General features: G+C 58.2%; 2 protein-coding genes across 2 annotated transcripts in view; one reads left to right on the forward strand and one right to left on the reverse strand.

The window, feature by feature from the left end:
• The window catches only part of CDH23 (cadherin related 23), a 131,489-nt gene extending 118,224 nt beyond the window's left edge, over positions 1-13,265 (forward strand). The window contains exons 42-70 of the mRNA XM_035537012.2: positions 430-563; positions 651-860; positions 1,181-1,288; positions 1,758-1,860; positions 2,667-2,792; positions 2,879-3,082; positions 3,285-3,743; positions 4,581-4,697; positions 5,063-5,287; positions 5,640-5,809; positions 6,095-6,232; positions 6,383-6,502; positions 6,882-7,059; positions 7,658-7,869; positions 8,434-8,628; positions 8,988-9,098; positions 9,287-9,416; positions 9,594-9,857; positions 9,974-10,135; positions 10,400-10,656; positions 10,960-11,057; positions 11,155-11,275; positions 11,414-11,493; positions 11,586-11,626; positions 11,802-11,862; positions 12,036-12,165; positions 12,251-12,373; positions 12,563-12,676; positions 12,942-13,265. Of these exons, the coding sequence (XP_035392905.2) occupies positions 430-563; positions 651-860; positions 1,181-1,288; positions 1,758-1,860; positions 2,667-2,792; positions 2,879-3,082; positions 3,285-3,743; positions 4,581-4,697; positions 5,063-5,287; positions 5,640-5,809; positions 6,095-6,232; positions 6,383-6,502; positions 6,882-7,059; positions 7,658-7,869; positions 8,434-8,628; positions 8,988-9,098; positions 9,287-9,416; positions 9,594-9,857; positions 9,974-10,135; positions 10,400-10,656; positions 10,960-11,057; positions 11,155-11,275; positions 11,414-11,493; positions 11,586-11,626; positions 11,802-11,862; positions 12,036-12,165; positions 12,251-12,373; positions 12,563-12,676; positions 12,942-13,265 (4,715 nt within the window). The remainder of the gene's footprint in view (positions 1-429; positions 564-650; positions 861-1,180; positions 1,289-1,757; positions 1,861-2,666; positions 2,793-2,878; positions 3,083-3,284; positions 3,744-4,580; positions 4,698-5,062; positions 5,288-5,639; positions 5,810-6,094; positions 6,233-6,382; positions 6,503-6,881; positions 7,060-7,657; positions 7,870-8,433; positions 8,629-8,987; positions 9,099-9,286; positions 9,417-9,593; positions 9,858-9,973; positions 10,136-10,399; positions 10,657-10,959; positions 11,058-11,154; positions 11,276-11,413; positions 11,494-11,585; positions 11,627-11,801; positions 11,863-12,035; positions 12,166-12,250; positions 12,374-12,562; positions 12,677-12,941) is intronic.
• A 1,275-nt stretch (positions 13,266-14,540) lies between these two features.
• Positions 14,541-21,256, reverse strand: LOC118243157 (prosaposin-like). The gene is made up of 14 exons (XM_035537001.1): positions 21,163-21,256; positions 18,139-18,263; positions 17,910-17,987; positions 17,694-17,819; positions 17,334-17,513; positions 17,106-17,240; positions 16,944-17,000; positions 16,821-16,829; positions 16,603-16,740; positions 16,421-16,498; positions 15,976-16,320; positions 15,796-15,876; positions 15,585-15,680; positions 14,541-15,483 (listed from the first exon to the last, which is right to left on the reverse strand). The coding sequence occupies exons 1-14, from the start codon at positions 21,221-21,223 to the stop codon at positions 15,448-15,450; spliced, it is 1,545 nt and encodes a 514-aa protein (XP_035392894.1). The 5' UTR covers positions 21,224-21,256; the 3' UTR covers positions 14,541-15,447.
• Positions 21,257-21,963: the final 707 nt, after the last annotated feature.

The following is a 21,963-nucleotide window of genomic DNA, read 5'->3' on the forward strand; positions in this document are numbered from 1 at the left end:
GTGGTGACTTCAGCCAAGGTTTCTGCAAGACAAAGCCCCGTCCCGTCTACCAGCTGGCCCTGGCTGCAAAATGTCTCCAGAACAAGCAGGATGCGGCCTCTTGGCAAGGGGGGGGGAGGGGGCCATGCCATGTAGCCCCCCTGCCCAGGCACAGCAGGTGCTTGGAGGGCTCTTGGCATCTCCAGAAAGGGCCACGAGCACCTCGCTTTTGGCCATTCAGCCCAACTACCTGCTCCTGCTGGTGCCTGCATAGACCCCAGCTGCTTCATCCCACTAATAATGGGGGGGGGTGCAGCCCCCAAACCCACAAAGCTCACCCCTCCCTGTGGCCAGAGCCCATGGTGCCTGTCCCCTTGTCCCCTCGGGAAGCCACAATGTGGGACGCCAGTGGTGGCCCAGCGCGAGCCATGGTCCCACTGTCGCCGGCAGGGGAGTTTGTGATCTCCCCGGTGGAAGGGGAGCTGCGGGTGCGGAAGGATGCTGAGCTGGACCGGGAGAACATCCCCTTCTACAACCTCACCATCGCTGCCCGGGACCGGGGCGTGCCCCCGCTCAGCTCCACAGTGAGTCCCGTGCCCAGGAATAGAAAATATGGGAGGGAGGGATGGGAATAGGTGCCCCAAACCCACAGCACTTCTCTGCCCCGGCAGATGGTGGTGGGTGTGCGTGTGCTGGACATCAACGACAATGACCCCGTGCTCCTCAACCTGCCGATGAACCTCACCCTCAGTGAGCATGCCCCCGTCTCCAGCTTCGTCACCCGCGTCCTCGCCCGGGACGCGGACAAGGGGCCAAACGCCCTCCTCACCTTTGATATCACCGCTGGCAACACGGAGAGCGCCTTCTACATCAACAGCACCGTACGCCCCGCGGGTGGGGGCCAGGAGGTGGAGGGTGGGCACCACATGTGGGCACAGCTCCCTCCTTCACTCCATGTGTTGACTTGCACCCTGGGAAGGGTGTAGTGCTCCCCAGAGCTCAGGAGGATGGGGATTATGGAGTCATGGGGCAGACACTAAGCCAGGTGTATAGGGCTCTACAGGCTGGTGGGACCTCAAGGACCTCACGGTACCATGCAGGGCTGCTCTGGTCTAGCTCTGCCATCCCTAGGATGTCTTCTCCAGCAGGAGAAGCCCACCTCATGTCCCTTGTACCTATTTTCTCCCTTTTTTCTCCATAGACTGGCATTATCTACGTAAACCGCCCCTTGGACCGGGAGCGGGTGGCAGAGTACAGGCTGACCATCACGGTGAAGGACAACCCAGAGAACATACGCAATGCCAGGCGGGTAATTATGGACACTGACGGGGCCGCCAGTGGTGCTGGAGGCAGGGCGGGTGGGAGAAGGGGCCCCAGCCATGGCCAGAAAACGAGATGCATTTCCAACAGCAGCCACACCCTCCAAAAACATCTGAGGGGCACAAGGAGGGGGCTGCAACCTCCCTACCAGCAGAGAATGAGACCAGTAGGTCTTAGGGCACGTCCAACATTTCATGTTGACCCCACGTGACAGCAGTAGACATCATGGAAGGTGGGCCAGGGTCAGGCTGGAGAGCTGGCCAACCACAATGACATCTTCCAGGATGTCCCAAATGTCACCCTTTGGGGCATGGGGTGGGAAGAGATGCCCAACCCTATAGTCGGGGTCCCTGCAGACCGTCCAGGGTGGTCTGGGGAGGAGAGGTGGGAGGCAAGCTTGAGGAAAGGACGTTGCAGTCATCACCCTCTTGTTCCCGTTTTCCTTCACACACCTTTAGGATTTCGACCTGCTAGTCATTTCCATAGCGGATGAGAATGACAACCACCCCCTCTTCACCCAGAGTTCCTACCAGGCCGAGGTGATGGAGAACTCACCCCCGGGTATGCCTCTCTTCGCTCACTTTGGGGCCGGGCAAGGGGAAGTGTCTCCTGGCCACCACAGGCTGGGCTCCAATGGTGCCACGGTGCAGGGCAAGGCTGCAGGTCAGTGGGAAGGGGTGCTGAGCAGGATGGGAGGTCAGCCTTGAGGAGACCATGGCTTTTGTCCGTGCAACCTGTGGAAGCCCTTCTTAGCTCAGGCAAGACGCAATGGTGCAACAAATCGGCCCTGCTTGGGAGTTGGTCAGCAGCAGAGCAACCCGTGGTCCGAGCTGAGCCCTGTGGGCAGCCCCCAAACAGTGGGGTCTTGTGGGGGATGGGGTGCCACCTCTCCAATACCAGCACCTGGAGGTGCCTTGCTTCATAAGGTGGAGATAAAACAGTCCAGCCTGTCCAGGTAGATGTCCCTCAGCCAAAGAGCTAGGAATATCCCTCCTATTTCTATGTTTTTCTGCCTTCCAGCTGTTTAAATTGCTCCAAGACCTCAGGTGTCTCCCCACCCAGCTGGTAGCTGCTCCCAGGCAAAGGGTTTGGGCACCTCCAGGAGCTCCCCTCCTGCGAAACCCATCAGGACTGACGGATGTGTCTGTCTGTCTGTTTGTTTTTAGCCGGACACCCCGCCGCCACGCCTGGGCCCCGCGTGCCGGTCTGCAAGGCTGCAGCAGCCACCCCCTCGTGCCCTGCGAGGCCCCGCTCTGTCACCTCCTCCATTCATTCATTGCTGTCCTTCATGCGTCACTGGGCTGGGAGGGGGACAGGGGACCCCGCAGGGGGCTGCCACCCTCCCTAACCCCTGTTGTCCCATCCAGGGACTCCGCTCACTGTGCTCAATGGACCCATCCTAGCTCTGGACGGCGACCAGGGCAGCAACGCCGTGGTGACCTATGAGCTCTTGGGGACATCCCCGGTCCTCTTTTTTATCAACAATAGGACAGGTGAGGTGGCTTGGCAGGCCCCTGTCCCCAGCCCAGGGCCACCAGGCAGATGTGGGGTCTGTCACTCGGCTTTTCTGCTTCTCCAGGGGTCATTTCGGTGAAGCCTGGTGGTGTGATAGACCGAGAAGCTTTGCCAGACCCTCTGCTGGAGTTCATGCTGGTGGCCCGTGACATCGGGGGGCTGAACAGTACCGCCAGCCTCACGGTGACCGTCCTGGATGACAATGACAACCGCCCCATCTTCCAGCCCATGTCCGTCACGGCACGGCTGCGGGAAAACAGCCCCCCAGGTGAGGACAGGGATGACATCTGGATGTCCCCGTGGGACCCTGAAGAGACAGCTTCCAACCTTCAGGACTTGGCTGGGTTGGGGTTGAAGGGAAAATTTGGGAATGGGCTGTCCATGTTGCTTGGTGGTATTTCCTTGGGATGGGGGCAGGTTGCTGTCGTCCTCCATCCCTTGCCTTAGAGGGCTGCGTCCCCCCTTCCCAGGCTTTTCTGTCCTCCGCGTGACAGCCACGGACGCGGACAGTGGCCTCAACAAACAGCTGGATTACCGGATTGAAGGCGGGGGCCAGGACAGGTTCCTGATCGACGCTGCCACTGGGGTGATCCGCGTGGCCAACCTCAGCATCGACCGGGAGGAGCGGGACGTCTACCGGCTGACAGTGGTGGCCGTGGACCAGGGCACACCAGCGCTCTCGGGCACCGCCACCGTCAGCATCATCATCGATGATGTCAACGACTGCCGGCCCGAATTCGTCAACCCCATCCAGACGGTCAGCGTGCCCGAGTCAGCCGCCCCCGGCACCGTGGTGGCCGAGGTGACTGCCATCGACCGGGACCTCCATCCCCGCCTGGAGTACTACCTGCTGGAGATCGTGGCCCGTGACGACATGGACGCGCTGGTACCCAACCAGCAAGGAACATTCACGGTGGATTTTAGGACAGGTAGGAGAGCGGGACGGGCAACACGGGCGGTGCGGACCCCTCTCCTTGCTTCTGCTTCTTCTTCTCTACCTGGAGGTAGGTGTCCGAGATGATGCTCACCTCCTGCCTCCCCACTCTCGTCCTCCAGCTGCTCCATCTCACCCTGCCCTCTCTCCCCCCTGCCTCTGGCCAAACAGCTTATCTAACCCTTTTCTTTCCTTTTTCCGGCTCTCGGCTCACCAGGTTTGTCTCAGTGTCTGTGCACGTTTCTCTCCCCATGCCATCCGTCACCTCCTTCCATCTCACCCATCACCATCACAGGAGGGTAGTGGCTGCTCAGCCTTCACAGACCGGACACGGGCACCCTTGCTGGGAGGGACTGGGATGAGGGGACTGGGGTAGGTGGTGCCTGGTGGGCTCTGCCCCAAGGGAAGAAGGACCAGGAGCCTCCCCCATGAGTTTTGGAAGCACAGAGCTGGTCTGAAACAGAAAAACTGCTTTGACGGAAAGGACGTGGGAAAAGTCTCCTAAAGATGCCCAGATGCTGTGTGAAGGTGGATGGGGACCATGCAGCAGAAGCTGCTCCCAAACCCCTCTCGTCTGCACAACCCAAACCCCAGCCGAGGAGCGTGAGACCCAGGAGGCTGGGCAGAGTGGAGCAGGCAGGAAGGCAGGTGATGGAGAGCACAGGATGGAAGGAAGTCATCTCCTCACATAGCTGTCAAATATTTTTCCCTGGTCAGCCTTTGGAGAGACAGGAGAGCAAGCCCAGAGGAGGATTCAGCAGCTGGTGCTGACCGACCTGCCCGGGCCTCAGCAGGGTGCACGACTCTAACCCCAGTCTTTTTGGCTTCCCAGGAGCTGTGAAGATCAAAACCCCTCTCAACAGAGAATTAGTGGCCACGTACGAGGTCACCATCTCTGTCCATGACAATGCCAGCGAAGTCATCGATCGCTCGGTCAGCGTGCCCAATGGTAAGCATAGAGCCTTGCCATGGAGGAGGCCAAGCAGCACAGGGGAACACATTGCCTTTCCCGGCCACCAGCACAGCCTCCTGGCCCTTGGCCATCATCCCTGAGCCAGGCACATGTGCAAGAAGGTGTGAAAGTGGGGCTGTCCCACCCCTGTCCCAGCTCAGTTAATTTTGTCCCAGCTGAATATTGCCATTGCTCTTGGTGAGCCACTTCAGTGGCTTTCCTGGAGTTTCATGCTTGCTTTTCAGGACCATGTTTGTTTTTTTAGGAAGGATTTCTTCCATCCTTCCTTCCCTTCTCTATCTCACTTCTCCTCTTCCTCTTCTCCCTCTTCTCCCTCTTCTCTTCCCCTTTGGCCTCCACAGCCAAGCTGACCGTCAACGTCTTGGACGTCAATGACAACACGCCCCGCTTCCGCCCATTCGGGGTCACATACTTCACCGAGCGCATCCTGGAGGGAGCCACGCAGGGCACCACACTCATTTCCATCTCGGCCGTGGACCCAGACAAGGGTGCCAACGGGCAGATCACCTATGAGCTGCTGGACCTCTCCCCGGAAGGCTACGCCTGCCTCGAGGATCAGTCAGCAGGTTGGTGGCCTGGGGAGGTGTGAGCCCCGCAAGGCCCGTGAGAGGGATGGGGGAAGACGTGGGGTGTTTGCAGCCCCTTGGCACAGCCCCGTTACTAAAAGGCCTAAGCTACACTCCTTCTATGAGAAATTTGGCCAGGATTTGGCAACAGAGGGCAAAAACTCTCCATCAAGTAGAGGGGGTGCTCTATGAAAGTGCTGTGTCTGATTTCCAGCTCATCGTAGCCAGCCTTGGAAGATTTCTTTAATTCATTTCTCTCCCTTTATTCCATCGCCATGTCCTGTGTGGAGAGAAGGCCGTCAGGAGGGGACCTGGGGGCAGGGTTCTCATTTCAGGGTCTGCCGTCTTCTAGGGAAGGTCGTGGCCAACAGGACGGTGGACTACGAGGAGGTGCAGTGGCTGAACTTCACCGTCCGCGCTTCCGACAACGGCTCTCCCCGCAGATCAGCCGAGATCCCCGTGTACCTCCAGATAGTGGACATCAACGACAACAACCCCGTTTTCAGCCAGCCCTCCTACCAGGTGAGCCGGGCTCCCCTTTCTGAGTCCGTGTGGAGAGCTGGGGGTTCTCTGGGGTCACCACCACCCCATCTGCGCCTGAACCATCTAAAGAAGATGGTCAGCATGCCGACATGCTGCATGTGAATGTCTTGTTATGGTCAGGGTCACCAGGCTGAGACCTGCCGGGATAGTTGAGGTGCACTCACATGAGCATTGCACTGGTGGATTAGCGGGTGTTAACACCCTGTTCCTACTAAAATGGCACATGGTGCAACAACCAGCTCTCCCTGCTCCCTTTTTTTGCAGAAAGCTGTCTTTGAGGATGTGCCACTGGGTACGGTCATCCTGAGGGTCAAGGCCACGGATGCGGATTCTGGGCGTTTTGCTCTCATCCAGTACAGCCTGGGGGATGGAGAGGGCAAGTTTGGGATAAATCCCAACACGGTAAGGAGCCAGCTGAGGCTGGAGCAGAGGAGGGAAAAAGAGGATGAGATGATCCCACCTTGTGGGACAGCCTTGCTCCTGCACCTCACCTTCTGCTCGAGTAGCAGCTCTGCTGGACCAGACCCACCTGGAGGTCTCTGTGTGCTGCAGGGGGACATCTACATCTTGTCGGCCCTGGACCGGGAGAAGAAGGATCACTACACGTTGACGGCTGTGGCCAGGGACAACCCTGGGGACGTCCCCAGTAACCGTCGGGAGAACTCAGTGCAGGTAGGGCCACCACCACTCCTGTGCTGTGCCCTACAAGAAGGTGTTAAAGCTTGCTGGTGGGCCCGGGGAGAAATGAGCCAGAAGGAAAAGTGGAGGACCCCAGAAAACAAGAGCGGTGGGGTGAATGAAGGGGGCTATGCACCAAGCATCCATGGGAGGGGACGGAGCAGGAGGGGCAGGAGAGGGCGATGCTATTGTCTGCGAGTGCTCCGGCCAGCCGTGGAGTGAATGGGTGCCCCGGCCACGTCTGTCCCCATTGTTGGAGGCAGGAATTGGGCCAGCAGAGCGAGACAAATAGCAGGAAGGGCACTGCGCCCTGGTGCCGGTCATGGCAGGGGCTCCATCCTTGCGTGACCCAGTGCACTGGGCTTTGTCGAAGGTGCTGATCACCGTCCTGGACATCAATGACTTCAGGCCCCAGTTCAGCAAGAGCCAGTTCAGCACCAGCGTCTATGAGAACGAGCCGTCAGGGACATCAGTGATCACCATGACCGCAACGGACCTGGACGAAGGGGACAACGGCGTGGTGACCTACAGCATTGAGGGCCCTGGAGCAGGTAGGTGCTGCTGGTGGGGAGCTCCTACCCATGGACAGGGCTTGTGCAGGGTTGCAGTGAGGAGCTGTAGGGGCCAAGCCACACTTTCAGTGCCTGGTGACTGGTTAGCATCAAGGCTGCGTGTGCTATCCCGGGAACAGCCGCTTTCGGTATTGCTCCACCATTCCCAGTTCCTCGTGGTGTGACGTGTTGAAGCTTTGCCCGTCTTCATCCTGCAGCCCAGCCTTGGCTTCCCCCCCAGCCATCTTTCCCTGGGTTTTCAGCACACAGAAATGTAACCTGTGTCCTGGAGCAAACTCACTGCACACCTCAGAGGAAAGCCAACAAGGGCTAGAAGGATGCAGGTAGACAGCAAAATAGCATCCCCCCAAGATGCAGGGACTCAGCACCCAAGGGGGCAGGGATGCTCCAAAATAGCACCCCGAGAACACCCGCACCCCTGCTTTGGGCAGCCAGCTCTGCTCCATCACCCCATCGTAGGGATTTCCCACCAGCAAGGGGTGTGCTTCACCTGGTAGGCTGGTTTCTAATGCATACCACTCACAGTTTATCTGGTGTCAAGCGTCCTGAGCCAGAGATATGTTTGGTCTGTCCCCAGAGGCCTTCAAGATCAATAAAGACTCCGGGCTAGTCACATCCCGGCGGCGCTTGCAATCCTATGAGAGATTCAACCTGACAGTGGTGGCCACAGACAAGGGGCATCCCGCCCTCTGGGGGACCACCATGCTCCACGTGGAGGTCATCGACATTAACGACAACCGCCCTGTCTTCGTCCGCCCACCCAACGGCACCATCCTGCACATCAAGGAGGTACATACACCTGGGTCTCATGGTGCACACCAAGCCATGGCACATCAAGGCCGTGCCCAGGAGCATGCCTGCTGGTGTCCAAACCCACTCTCCATCTCCACTGGGGATGAAACAGGACCCTGGTTTAGCACATGGCAAGAAGTTCTGGGTCATACTTGCTCGTGGTGGAGACTGGAAGGGTTTCCTGGAGCAGGGAGGGCATCTCTGCTGGCAAACATCTCCAGATGCTAGACCAGCCTCTGAGCAGAGCCAGAGGGGCATCCTGGGGAACAGAAACCCCAGCAGCATGCAAAATAGGGAAACAGCCGGCCACTGCATGCCGAGCATGTTCATAAACACGGGTCAAAACGCTGACATTTAAGATGTTTCTCCTTTCTGAGAAGCTGGGCTTGGTTCCGACAAGTCCCTGGAGCTGCGACCATGCCAAAGGAAATCACAACTCCACGTTTCCCCTTTGGGGCCAAATTTGGGCAGCACGAGCCAAAACAAGGGGGTTTGGAGGGGCTGGTGGTGCAGGGGCTGGTGTGCAGGGCTGGGGCTGAGGGGCTGCCCATGTGCCGACAGGAGATCCCTCTGCGGTCCAATGTCTACGAGGTCTATGCCACGGACAAGGACGAGGGCCTCAACGGGGCGGTGCTGTACAACCTGCTGAAAACTGGGGCCGGGAACAGGGACTGGGAGTATTTCAGCATCGACGCCATCAGCGGGCTGATCCAGACGGCCATGCGGCTGGACCGGGAGAAGCAGGCGGTATACAACGTGAGCGAGGAGGCAGCACAGCCGCGGGATGGTCTGTGGGCTGGGCTGGTGGGATGCAGACCATGCGGCGGGGATGGTGACAGCTGGCCCCATGGTGGAGATGTCACACCACCACCTTAGCCAGGAGCCAGGTGGTTAGCAAGCGCCACCAGAGGATGCAACGGGGATGTGGTGCGATTGGGAGGTGGGCCACCAGAAGAGTTGCATCCTGGAGGACACGGTGGGCCACCTCCAAGTTAAATTCCACAAAAGCTCTCTGCTGCCCAGCCATCCCCTTTCTGTCCCTGCTCAGCAATGTCTCCGCACCCTCCTCGCCCCCGTGGCTTTGCCCAGGACGGCACTTTTGCCTCTCTCCCCAGCTGATCATCGTGGCCTGCGACCAGGGCCAGCCGGCCTATGAGACCATGCAGCCCCTCCAGGTCGCGCTTGATGACATCGATGACAACGAGCCCATCTTCTTCAGGCCACCCGTAAGGCACCAGGGAGGGCACAGGGGGTGCTGGGCTGGGGACGCACGTGGTGGAGCACGCGCCACTGGGCATCACCGCGGGGTGCATGATGGCATTCATCCACTTCTAGCCTTTCAAAGCAGAAAAAAGTCCACCCACAGCTCACGTGCTACAGTAACCCTCCCCTTCCTTCTCCTGTGCTCTGGCAGAGGGACAGTCCCCAGTACCAGGCGCTCTCCGTCCCTGAGCACTCGCGGCCCGGCACGGTGGTGGGCAATGTCACTGGGGCAGTGGATGCAGATGAGGGCTCCAACGCCATCGTCTACTACTTCATAGCAGGTGAGGTGGGGACACACGGCACAGCTGGGCAAGGAAGGGGGTGATTGCCGTCCCAAACCTGCACACCCCTCGCTGAGGGTTTGTGTTGCACCTGATGGCTGCTTGCTGTGCTTCTAAGGGGGTAAATGAGATGCTGAACCTAAAGGTTGGTAACTCGTATCTCCTGTCCACATGCAGCTGGGAACCGGGAGAGCAACTTCCAGCTGAGCCGGGAGGGGAAGCTGCAGGTCCTGCGGGACCTGGACCGTGAGAAGGAGCCCTTCTACTCCCTCATCGTCAAAGCGTCCAGCCAGAGGAACTGGTCCCCACCCCGGGGCCAGCGTGCAGGCAGGGCACAGCCCTGGGACCTCAGCACGGACCTGACCCTTCAGGAGGTGCGGATCTTCCTGGATGACATCAATGACCAGTCCCCCCAGTTCACCAAGTCAGAGTACACGGCAGGTAAGGGGTGCCTGGGGCCGGTGGGGGGCACGTGGAGCCAGGGATGCTCCGGGACTAGCCTAGCTGGCCAGGGGAGCAGCCCAGCCCCAGGTCTCCGTTCCATCTGTCTCCCAAAGGAGTTGCCACAGACGCCAAGGTGGGATCAGAGCTGATCAGGGTCGTGGCAGTGGATGCCGACGTGGGCAACAACAGCCTGGTCCTCTACAACATCCTGGGGATCCGCTACATCAAGCAGCACTCCAACGACTCAGAGGAGGTGGCCAACATCTTCAGCATTGGTGAGTAGCCTGCATGCTGCCGAGCATGGGCCAGGGAGGGTCCCATGGCTGAAGATGTCCCCCCCATGGCCATGGTCACCAGCAGCATGGCCAACTGCTGTTCCTCCATCCTATTTCACTTACCCACAAGACAGGCTCTGGCTTTGCAAGAGCTGCTGTAGGTCATCTGCCAAGTCCTGGTTTGCAGCTCCCTTCACGGGAACCTCATGTGGGTGGCTCGAAGTGACTGCACTAATGCTGGGCTTGTGGCCATCCTTCCACCAGGGACCCTTGATGGGATCCTGAGAACCTTTGACCTCTTCACGGCCTACAACCCTGGCTACTTTGTGGTGGACGTCATGGCCTCGGACCTGGTTGGCCACAACGACACAGCCATCGTGGGGATTTACATCCTGAGGGATGACCAGCGGGTCAAAATCATCATCAACGAGATCCCCGACAAGGTCAGGCAGTTTGAGGAGGAGTTCATCAGCCTGCTCTCCAACATCACGGGTGCCATCGTCAACACAGACGATGTGCAGGTAACCGGCTGCCTTCGAGGTTGCTTTGAGGGGGAGGTAACCTCACACACTGCTTGGGAGCTGCCCTTTGAAGGTGAAATGTTGAGGCAAAACAGAGGCTCCCCCAGGTTGTGAAGGTGAAGGATCATCCCACCTTCAGCCAACTGGTCAGTGATGGGGCTGCAAGTGTGTCCCTAGCAGCCATGGCCATGCTGGAGACTGGTTTTCCCCACATGAATGTGTGTGTTGACACATGAGCACACCTTGGAGCACTCTTGGGGATGGCTCAGGAGGCAAGACCTTGGTCTTGCTGTCTCTCCCCAGTTCCACGTTGACAAGAAAGGCCGGGTGAACTTTGCACAGACAGAGCTGTTGATCCACGTGGTTAACAGGGAGACCAACCGCATCTTGGACGTGGAGCGGTACGTCACCCGGCCCACCACCTGGGCTCGCAGAGCCCCATGTGTACATGGGGAGCCCCACACACACCAAGATGCCCAAGCACCCTCCTCTCTGCAGGGTGATTCAGATGATCGACGAGAACAAGGAGCAGCTGAGGAACCTCTTCAGGAACTACAATGTGCTGGACGTGCAGCCCGCCATCACTGCCCGGGCCCCGGATGACCTCTCGGCCCTGCAGGTGAAGGTCCAGCTGTAGCTGGAGATGGCCACCCCGAGGCCCAGGGAGCTGCTGGCCCCGAATAACCACGGGGGGGCTGCCCACAGCTGTGTGCTGGATTGGTGCCGGAGGTTGCTGCTAGCCCTCTGTCTCTCCCAGATGGCGATCATTGTGCTGGCTGTCCTGCTCTTCTTGGCCGCCATGCTCTTCATCCTCATGAACTGGTACTACCGCACAGTGTGAGTGACACCCTGCAGACCTGCACCTCCCTCTCCTTCTGAGCATCTCCCTTTTTCTTGTCCCAAATTTGACATATTTCCTTTTTTTGCAGGCACAAGAGGAAACTGAAAGCCATCGTGGCTGGCTCCACAGGTGAGCAGCAGCTAGGCTCCGTGCCACTAGCCCCATCTCAGCATGTTTCTCTCACCACCGGAGCCCTTTTGGTCACTTTCGGGTTTTTCCCCCATAAAGAAGCACTGCCCCATGCCCACATCCATTCGCTGCTCAGCCTGCAGCCACTGGGCAACCTCCACCGTGCCTTTTGCAGGGAACAGAGGCTTCATGGACATCATGGACATGCCGAACACCAACAAGTACTCCTTTGACGGGTGAGTTCTCCCCATCCCTCTGCTCCCCACCTCACTACCCGGCACGTGGCGGGACCCAGGGGTGCTCCCAAGAGGGATGCCCACCTTTTACAGCCAGGGATGCAGCCTCTACTTGATGGAGGGACTCAGATGGGCATTTGTGGCCACTGAGTGCCGCTCCTGTCCCCGGGCAGGGCCAACCCAGTGTGGCTGGACCCCTTCTGCCGCACCATGGAGCTGGCAGCGCAGGCAGAGCGCGAGGACGACCTGCCCGAGAACCTGAGCGAGATCACTGACCTGTGGAACAGCCCGGCCAGGACCCATGTGAGACATGGCCCCAACCCCTCGGCACGCTCCCCTGCACCCCCCTGCCCCGCACACATCCCCACGCCATGCTCTCTTCCCGCAGGGCACCTTCGGCAGAGAGCCCTCGGCTGCCAAGCCTGAGGACGACCGTTACCTGCGTGCCGCCATCCAGGAGTACGACAATATCGCCAAGCTGGGGCAGATCATGCGGGAGGGACCCATCAAGGTGAGCGGCCCCCACCACCGGGCATCCCTCACCAAGGGGCTGCCCTCTTTTTTTCCCCCCGTTCTGGTTTCCAGGTGCCGCACCAGAGGGTGATTGTGCTGCGAGAAACACCAGGATTGGGTCAATTTCCCCCCCAAAAAAAAGAGCTGTGTCCCTGGTGTAACCCATCCTCTCTCCCCGTTCACCCAGGGCTCTCTCCTGAAGGTGGTCCTGGACGATTACATGCGCTTGAAAAGGCTCTTTGCCCAGCGGATGGTGCATAAGGCCACCGCCAGTCAGGGGGACCGCTCCTCGGTCACGGAGGTAGACGGGGCGTGTGGGGACATGGGGAGATGTTTGCCGTGCCCTTTGGGATGCAGTGTGTCTTCCTGGCCCCGCAGGCTGTGGCTGCTGGTGACCCCCCCCCACCCGGCATTGAAAACCGCTCTCCAAAATGAGCAAAACAACATTTTTCCTGCTGGGGGAGAGATCACAGCCTCACGGAGGAAGAGGAGGGTCAGGTGCCTCCCGCTGGGCACTGCAGAGGGAAATTAGGATGCGTGGTGACATCTCCGTGGGCTTTTTGCAGCTCATCCAGAAGGACCTGGAGGAGGAGGAGGAGCGCAGCCCCAGCCAGGGCAGCCTGCGCTTTCGGCACAAGCAGCCGGTGGAGCTGAAGGGTCCCGACGGCATCCACGTGGTGCACGGCAGCACGGGCACGCTGCTGGCCTCCGACCTCAACAGCCTGCCCGAGGATGACCAGAAGGTGCTGGGGCGCTCGCTGGAGACTCTGAACGCTGACTGCGGGGGCTACGGTGACCACAACGCCCGCACCGAGTCGGCCAAGTCCACCCCCCTGCACAAGATGCGGGAGGTGATCATGGAGAGCCCGCTGGAGATCACCGAGCTATGACCAGTGGAGCCCCTCGAGGCCGGCCGGGGGCGGCAGAGGACGAGCACGGAGCTGGGGGGGCGCAGTGCGGCCGGGGGCACCCCGAAACCGGCACTCGGCCCCCCCATCCCCTGTGTTTCAATCCAGCAGCCTTGGAGAGCTTGGCCCCGGGAAAGGGCTCTCAGGACCAGTTTGCTCTTCCTCACGTCTCATTTACCCATGAAACCATTAAATTTTTTTTATTTTTCTTATTAAAAAAAAAAGGATTTTTTTTTTTTTAAATAATACTAATGCTGAGCGAATGCAATGAATCCAAGCGCTACAAGGCTGGACGGGGGAGAAGGAGCAGCATGGCCTTGAGGCTTTGGGGAGCCCCGACGAGCTGTCCGCCCCCCAAAAAACCACGCTGGGGACCAAAACCCATCACATCTCGACCGCAGGACCTGGGGGGGGCCGGGTGAGAGCCCTTTTGGCGTTACCGTGTGTCGTCACCTTTCCAGCAAGGAAAGACCAAAACCGAAGACATTTCTCCATTTTGCTGGCTTTACCAAAATGTGTTACGACGTGGAAAAAGAGAGAGAGACTGACAATAGCGGGGGACTTCTGGCTGTCGAGTGTTCGTGTGTATCCTTCCTTCCCCTTCCCCTTCTCTCTTGCTTTCGGGTTTGTTCGTTTGGGGTTTGCTTCCCATCGTAACCTTGTTGAGAGTTTTGGGAATGGTCTGTTGCGGGAATCAGAAATACACTCTCTATGGCTTTGGTTAAACTGTCTGTCGTCCTTCCTCCCTGGCCGTGCCTCTGGCAGCAAACACAGACTAAACAGATCAAACACGAGATTAGACATCTCACGGCCAAGCCTCCTTTTAAAAAGAAATCCTTTTTTTTTTTCCTTTAATTCATCTCTCTCCAGCCATTCTCGTAGCCCATGCTGCAGCAGCCCAGTTTTGGGGAGAACCATTAAATCCCCCTAAGGAACATCGCCCTGCGACAAGGAGGAGGGAGACGAGAGCCGGGCTGACGGAAGGGTTTATTTGTGGTGCAATAATCCTCGTGGCCACGCTCGGCACTGGGCGCCGCAGGTGTCCCCTTCCCACGGCGGGGTGGGGACGAGCCAGCATCCTGCCGCTCCTCACTGCCACGGTTTCAGCACCAGGATCCCCCATGGGGGATGCTTGCTGGGAAGGAAACCCCCCAAACTCACTCATTTGTTTGTTCAGGGGATGCTTAAAATATGTGTATATATATATGTATATATACATATATATATAATATCCAGAAATCCGCTGGCTGCAGCGCTGTGTCCGTGGAGGGGAGGTGATCCTGCATGGCATCCCACGGCGAGCAGCCCGCACCTGGGGACGCTGGCTCGTGTGTCCTGAAGCGAGGAAACCCCAAATCCCAGCCCTGCAGTCCTGGCTTTGCACCCTTCTGTGGGCTGCAGTGCTCCTGCTGGTCCCGGCAGAGCAGCAGGATCAGGGCAGATGCGCCTCATTTGTGTGTGTGTATGCATATATATACACACACACACACACACTTAGATGTATATATATATATATATGTATATTATGTATATGTTCCTAACTCTCAACTCGGCCTCTCTCTTCTCCTTCCTCCTGCAAAATTCGTCAACCGCAGAAGTCATGCAAAGCCAGGCATTGCACGCAAATCTATTCCACTTTTCTTTAACTGGTGACCAGGGGAAAAATAAAATAAAATTCAAAGCCTCCCCAGTTTGAACAGACCAGCAAAGGTCTGGGCTTGCCAAAAATCAAATGGGACCCAGGGAGTGAGAGTGCCTAGACTCTCAGCACTAGTGTTTTGGCAGCAGAAACCATCACAGCCCCTGGAGCTGCTGTGGTTTCAGCTGACCTGGGCTTCGGCGTCGGTTCTGGGTGGCATGCACATGGGGCTAACCCCAGTTTTTACCCCACGGGTAGCAGGAGAGAGGGGATGGTGGGCTGGAGGGATTTTGAAATGAGCCTAAGAGACCTCCCCACTGAATTCCCAGTCCTAAAACCAAGACGAAATCCCTTAACCTGATTTGAAAATCCAAGCCCCGGGGTGGAAAAGGAGAAGGCAGAGGGGGCTGGGGCACCCTGGAGATGCCCCATTCCCTGCAGCTGCAGGCACATCCCAAGGGGGGGGTCTAGGATAGTTTGGGTGCCGAACCCAAACCGCAGCGAGCCCGGCCGGAGAGGTGGCTTCTAGTCCCATATATGACGCCTGCAGTGCTCGACGGCCTGCGGGGAGAGACAGGGAGGATGGAGGGGGCATGCAGAGCCCCGTGGAGCCACGGGGAAGTGGGATGAGCGTGGCGGGTGGCAGAGGGGACACCACTTACATCACATTCAATGGCAGTAGCCATACTGGCACACCAGTATCCAGGTCCCCATGCACAGGGCTCCGAGCCCAGGGGTGAGTCGCAAGCTCTGATTTTCTGCATCAAAAAGGGGAAAAAGGCTGAGTGGGGAAAAAGGCAGGGAGTGGCCGGGGAGTGGGGACAGGTCACACGCTGTCTGCCAGTCCCACCGCGCGTGGCAGGGCACACTCACGGTGCAGACGAAGTCAGGGTCCATCATCTGCACCAGGAGCCGCACGGCCGCTGGCTCGTACTGCACCACCAGCGCCTCACACTGCGGGAGCGAAGCGGGTTTAGGGTGAGCCCCACAAAAAGAAAAAAAAAAAGGAAAAAGGGGAAAAAGGAGGTGGTTTGGGGACCCCCTCCAGCTGACCTTGCCAGTGAGCGGCGCAGGCAGCAGCTCGCAGCCCTTCTCCAGCACGTCGCCCAGCTCCGCCAGCGTCTCATTCTTCAGCAGCTCGTTATCGAAGTAGGTGATGAGGATCTGGCAGACATTGCAGAAGGAGCCCGTGGCTGGCTCAAGCGCGGCGGCCACCCCACGGGCAGCCCCCTGGCGCGGGCAGAGGCGCAGCATGGTGCAGATGGCCCGCGGGTCGGTGGCCTCCAGCAGCATGATGACCACTGCCTTGCCGTAGGAGTCGACGAAGTCCTTGCACTGCCCGATGACGCCGTGGGGCAGCATGTAGCACACCTTCTCGATGTCGTTCACCAGCTGCTCCTGTTCGGGGGGGGGGGGGGCGAGAGCAGGGGGGTGATGCCGGAGGGACCCCACCACCACCCTTCTCGCCACCCCCAGCCCCACAAAAGCCCCAGCTCGCCTCCGTCATGTTGTTCTCCAGGAGGCTCTCAGCCGCCCTGACGGCGAACTCGCACATCTCGCACAGCGGCGTGGTCTCCTGGGGTAGGAGATTAAAAAAAAAAAAAATACAAGGTAACACTTCCTCCCACCCAGCCTTTAGGATTTTTAAGGGTGGCTGGGAATGGGACAAGCCCCACGCACCCTGTCGGGGACCAGCATGCTCAGGAGCTGGGCCACCTTCTCAGAGAGCAGTGCATGCATGGATCCTGATGATGACAGTGACAAAGACGACGACAAGGAGGGGCAGAGCCCCAGCAGGCTGCAGAGCTCCCGCGGGTCCTGGGGAGAGATGCCCCGAATTCAGCAAGCTCAGCCCCCATCCCCAGCCTCGTCAGGTGGGCAATGGGCATCTCGCTTACCTCAGCCTGCTGGGAGGAGGGAGGCAGAAAATAGAAAGGAAAAATAGTAATTAAAAAGTGAATGACAACAGTTGCAATGTAAAAGGGGGAAGAAACTGTTCAGAAAGCAGCTCCCTCGCTCACCAGGTGCCGGAGCAGCCAGGCAGCTGTGTCCGCGTACTCAGCCAGGTAGTGCTTGCACTGTGTGGGGAGAAGGGGGCACGGTGAGCCCCCAGTGGCTTCACCCCATGCTGAACCCCCCCTCCCCAGCTGGGTGGCTTTGTGCCCCCGGCACAGTGACGTTACCCGCTGTGCCAGGACGGGTGCCAAGCCCTCGCACTCCTTCTCGGCACGGGATGCCACAGAGCGGGCGAAGGCACCCAGCTCCATCTGCACGGCCGCCACCAGCCGGGCGCAGTCCCCACACAGGTCCCCCGGCTCCTGCGGGATGACAGCGGCACCTCACAAAATCAGAGAGGTAATTAACAGGGATGGGACACCAATGGCAGGATGCCGGCAGGGCCAGGCAGGTACCTGGGCACGAGGAGTGTCCTGGGGCTGGAGCAGGAGCGGGATGCCGGCGATGACAGGTATGGTGAGCTCCGCAAAGTCCTGCGCGGGGGCTGGCAGCGGCTTCTGAAACTTCAGGGCCCCCTCGGGGCTCCCTCTGGGCTGGCACAGCTTGATGGTGCCGCACACCACCTTCGGGTCCGACTGCGGGAGCAGGGCGATTGGGGCTGGGGCCATCACACCCTTCATCCCCCCCATCTGTACATCACTTCTGTCCCCATCCCCTTTTTGCCCCAGGATGAGCCCCAGCCCCTTGGGGGCCGTACAACACCCCCCTTTGCTCCCCATACCTCAAAGGGGTTCCCCCCCGCCCTGGGCTGTTACCAGCACTTGCTTGCCCAGCTGGACCAGGATGAGGATGCCGGTGTCCACCATCTTCTTGCACTTGACCGACCAGTCCTGGAAGGGCAGGTACTGGCATTTCTTATCCAAGAAGAGCCTCAGCTTTTCCTAGGGGACAAAGGGAGAGCTCAGGGCCGGGCTGGCCCTGCAGGAATGTGGGGGGACACCAGTCTGTGCCCCCTCCCGCTGATGACCCACCTCAGTGCAGTTGTCCTGCAGGATCTTCCCCAGCGTGGAGACCACCACCTGGCACAGGTGACACGGGATCCCTTTCTGCTGAGGCAGGGGACACATCAGGATACTGCCATGGCACCTGGGCCCCCTGCCTCCTCCCCACATCCCATCTTTGTGGTGGTCTGAAGGAAAGAAACCCTGCCCACCAGACCACCCCCCCCACCCCCACCCCTCCCTTCCAAATTGCGGTTACCCCCAGGTCTCGGTCCCAGACGGCGAGCCGGCACAGCTCCAGCACCCCACACTTGGCCGCCGTCCCCACATCACGGCACCACTCCTCCAGCCGCTCGCCGCACTCGGGGAGGGGGCTGGCCCCAGCTGGGGGGGGGATAAAGAGGGGAGCATCAGCACGCACTGGGGTGGGGGGGGGGGGGGGGGGGTCACCATCCCGACCCCACACCGGCACCCCATCCTGCCCCGAGTCTGCCCACAGGCAAGGACAGATGCTGCTCACCCCTCCCACCCTGATTCACCTCGGCTTTCGCAACAGCATCATTTATTCTTTTATTTATTTATTTATTTAACTTTTTTTTTTTTTTAAGTCCACACCACCTGCTGCTGGCTCGCAAAGCTCCCCCAACCCCGTCACTTCCTCCTTTTGCAGCAGCTCTTGTTAAACCTGATAGGGACAGGCGCACACATGTGCCGTGGCAGCTTCATCCCATTTAAAAGCACGGCAAACATGGGGCACCCCCTGCCTGGGCAGCTGAACACACTGGGAAGGCAGCTGCTTAAAAAAAAAAAAAACAAACACTAATAAATCTTGCAAAATAAATAATCTGGGGGTGCCAGCGTCACTCGCTCCATCCAGGCATGGTGCAACACCGCTTGATAAGCGCCTACCAGCAGCACCGGCGTTTTAATTGCCACCTCTGCGTGTCAGGATTAATTTTCTCGGGCACAATGGGGCAAGATCTGTCCTTGCCAGGGGTTGCAGCCACCAGCGCCTGGCCGAGGAAGCTGCGGCAAAAGCGCTGGCGCAGCTTGGCAGCACTGGGTGCGTTCAGCCCCCGGTTGCCCCACCGGCCCCAGGGCAGGGTGAGTCCCGCTGCTTCCCATGGTGAGTGTCCCACACACCTAGATGTGTGCAAGATGCCACATCAGCTGAGATATATATATATATATATATATATGGTATGCTTTTTTTTTTTTTAAGTGTGGTGTTAGCATCGGGGGAACAGGAATGGCAAGTCAGATAAGAGTTAAGGAGCAGCAACAACAAAAAAAATGAAAGGGAAGAAAAAGGATGACTTGCAACATGTTTCTGAGCTTATATATATGTATATATACATATACACAATACATATAATAAATACAGTAATATATAATATATATAAACACATATATATGATAATATATAGGTTTAGGTCTAGGTGAAAAATGAGCACTGAAGCTTTTTCTCAGCAAAACCTCCCCTCTGTCTATTTTCTTTTTTCTAAGACAATTCTTCCTCCCACGCCTGCTTTGACTGAGGAAACCCACAAAAACGCAAGGTTTGGTGTCAGAAAGCAGTGGTGCCCTGCTCCCTGGCGGCACCACCGCTGCCTGCACTCCGCAGCCCGGCCACAGGGAGCAGCTCAGGGCTGCCCCGACTCGATTCCCACCCGCCGCATCCTCCCAGCAGGATGGGTGCCCGAGAGCATCACCACTTTAATTGGCTTTAGCTCGCCCTCTCATCCCACGAGCTCGCCGGTAATTGCGGAAGGGGTTGCATGCGCAACCCAAAGGGTGCCCCAAAGCACCAAGAGCACGGATGAGGCTGGCCCTGCCTGACCCACGGACGTGGGCAGCTCTGGCCACACAGCCCCTGTGGGGGGACAGTCCCCTGAGGTCCTTCTGGAGGACATGTAAGGGTGGGGAGATGTGGCTGAAGTGCACCAGTGGCTTGCACCGAGGCCTAGCTCTGCTCAAGCTGAAGCTGTGAAAAATAATACTAAAAACGACACTAATAAAGGGTGGGTGCCCTTCCCCAGCAGAAAGCATGGCCATGGGAGCTTTTTTGGGGGTTCAGCGCCACTGTGGGGGCTGCCGTGGCACCTGAGCGTGCCGCACGGGGAGAGGAGCCGAGGCAGGAGCCCCGGCCGAGCCGGCCAAGCCTGGGGAACCGGTTGTGGTGCAAAGCTGGGGGCGGCGCGTGGGCCCCGCCGCCCCAGTTCCCGGCCCTCACACTCTGCCGCACACCCAAAAACACCCCTTTTTCCCCCTAAACCCACCCCAGGGAACCCCTGCAGGGAGGAGCTGGGGTTAAGGCTGCCAGGGGGAAAGCCTGGAGCACGAGGGACAGGAGGATTTGGCGAGGATCGCTGAGGGAGAGAGCTGGCAGAGCAGGCTCCGTGTGGCCCTGCTGCCTGCATCCTCCCAGTGCAGGCTCGCCCAGAGCAGACAAATTTTCCTGATCTTCCTGGTGCTGGTAGGGGTGCTCCTACTGTCAGCTCATCCACCTGTACCGGGAGAGGGACTCTTCCCTCTGAGAGGGGCTGCCTCTGCCATTTCATATTTCAGAGCTCCGTGAATTTCCCCTGGGAATAGGTCATGGTTCCCCATGATCAAGGATCACAGGGCAGAAAGCTCCAGTTCCTGGGAGTGCTGTGCCTGGAGGATTTGCTTGCTTACACCCAAAGCCCTGCTGCTGAGAGGTCTCCAGCAGCACCAGACCAGCTCACCCTCACCGGAGCTCAGCACCACAGCCAGGAGCCCAGCAGGAAAGCCTTCCTGTCCCCTGCTCCCCCTAGCCCTAAGGCTTTGGGTGGCATTTTGGTTCCTCCATGGCGCAAGCACCACAAAGATTGCTCCCACAACGCACGTACACAGCCAGGTCTGAGGCCAGGACAGCCGACAAGGCAGCCCTGCTGACTCCCCACCTCCTCCTCCCCTTCCCACCCCATTTCCTCCACATCCCTCACACCCCTACAAAAAGTCAGCTCCCTCCTACTTGTATTGTTCACAGGAGAAAGGGGACAAATCCCTTTTTGCCCTTAAAATCCCCTTTAAGGGCAAAGAAAGGGCAATTCTACATGGACAAGTTAAAGCACAACCTGTTGGAGAGTGCCTTGGCTCTCTGGCATAACCCCAGCGAGGGACAAGGAAGTATTTGGAGTTTAAACCCTCTTGGCCTTTTAAGAGCATGCAGACATGTCCAGGAGAATTTTGAATAGTTTGTGGGCTCCAGCGTTTTTTGGGCTGAGGAAAGAGTCCTACCCACAAGGCCTGACCTTACCTTGATAGGACCCCAGGCATAGGGCCAGGACCAGCACCCAGCCACTCCATCTGCTCTCCATGCTGTCCCCAAGTTAGTCCTCAGTGGCCGGTACCTCCCTGTGCTTCTTCCAGACTGAGGAATCTTGGAGCAGTTGGGAGAAGTAGTGAGAACAGACACCTACGCAGGGCAATTACCACACCCCTCTCCTTATGCCTTGATTATAAAATCATCACCAGCATGCAAGAGGAGGGAGGGACTGAAGCCAGGCAGGTATTCCCAGGAGGTCAAAACCAGCCCAACCTCATCCTACAGCCCTGTCCTATCTGCTCAAAGATGGCTTCACCACTGCTTGCAATACAGAGCAGGCAAAGCATAGAAAAATTCCTGTACCAGGCTGGACAATGAACAGAGCATCATCCTTCCCCCTTAAAAAAAAAGTCAAGACAAGGTAAGTTTAGGACAAGTGAGTCAATGTTGAATTTTAATCAATGTTGAATTTTAATCAATGGCAGATTTAGCACTGGTGTATTTAAGCAAGCTACTTGGCCACCTCTAAAGCATTTGAAAGGAACATATAGCAGACTGGATTAAAATGAAACAAGGAATGAAGACACAGGAAAGCCACACAAATGATAGGAGGCTTCAGTGCTGACTCGTAAACAGCTCTAGCAAAAACTCCCTCCAGCCTGCGCCGAGGAATTTCAACACCGTGCTGTTGCCTCACAGCAGGCATTGCGCTCATCCAGGGAAGAGACCAGCAGTGGCAATCCCTGGCAAGCCTACAGCTGCACTCAGTATTTAAAAAAAAAGGGCTTGACA

This window comes from Cygnus atratus, chromosome 7 (assembly GCF_013377495.2).
Source record: "Cygnus atratus isolate AKBS03 ecotype Queensland, Australia chromosome 7, CAtr_DNAZoo_HiC_assembly, whole genome shotgun sequence".
In the NCBI taxonomy this organism is placed as follows: Eukaryota; Metazoa; Chordata; class Aves; order Anseriformes; family Anatidae; genus Cygnus; species Cygnus atratus.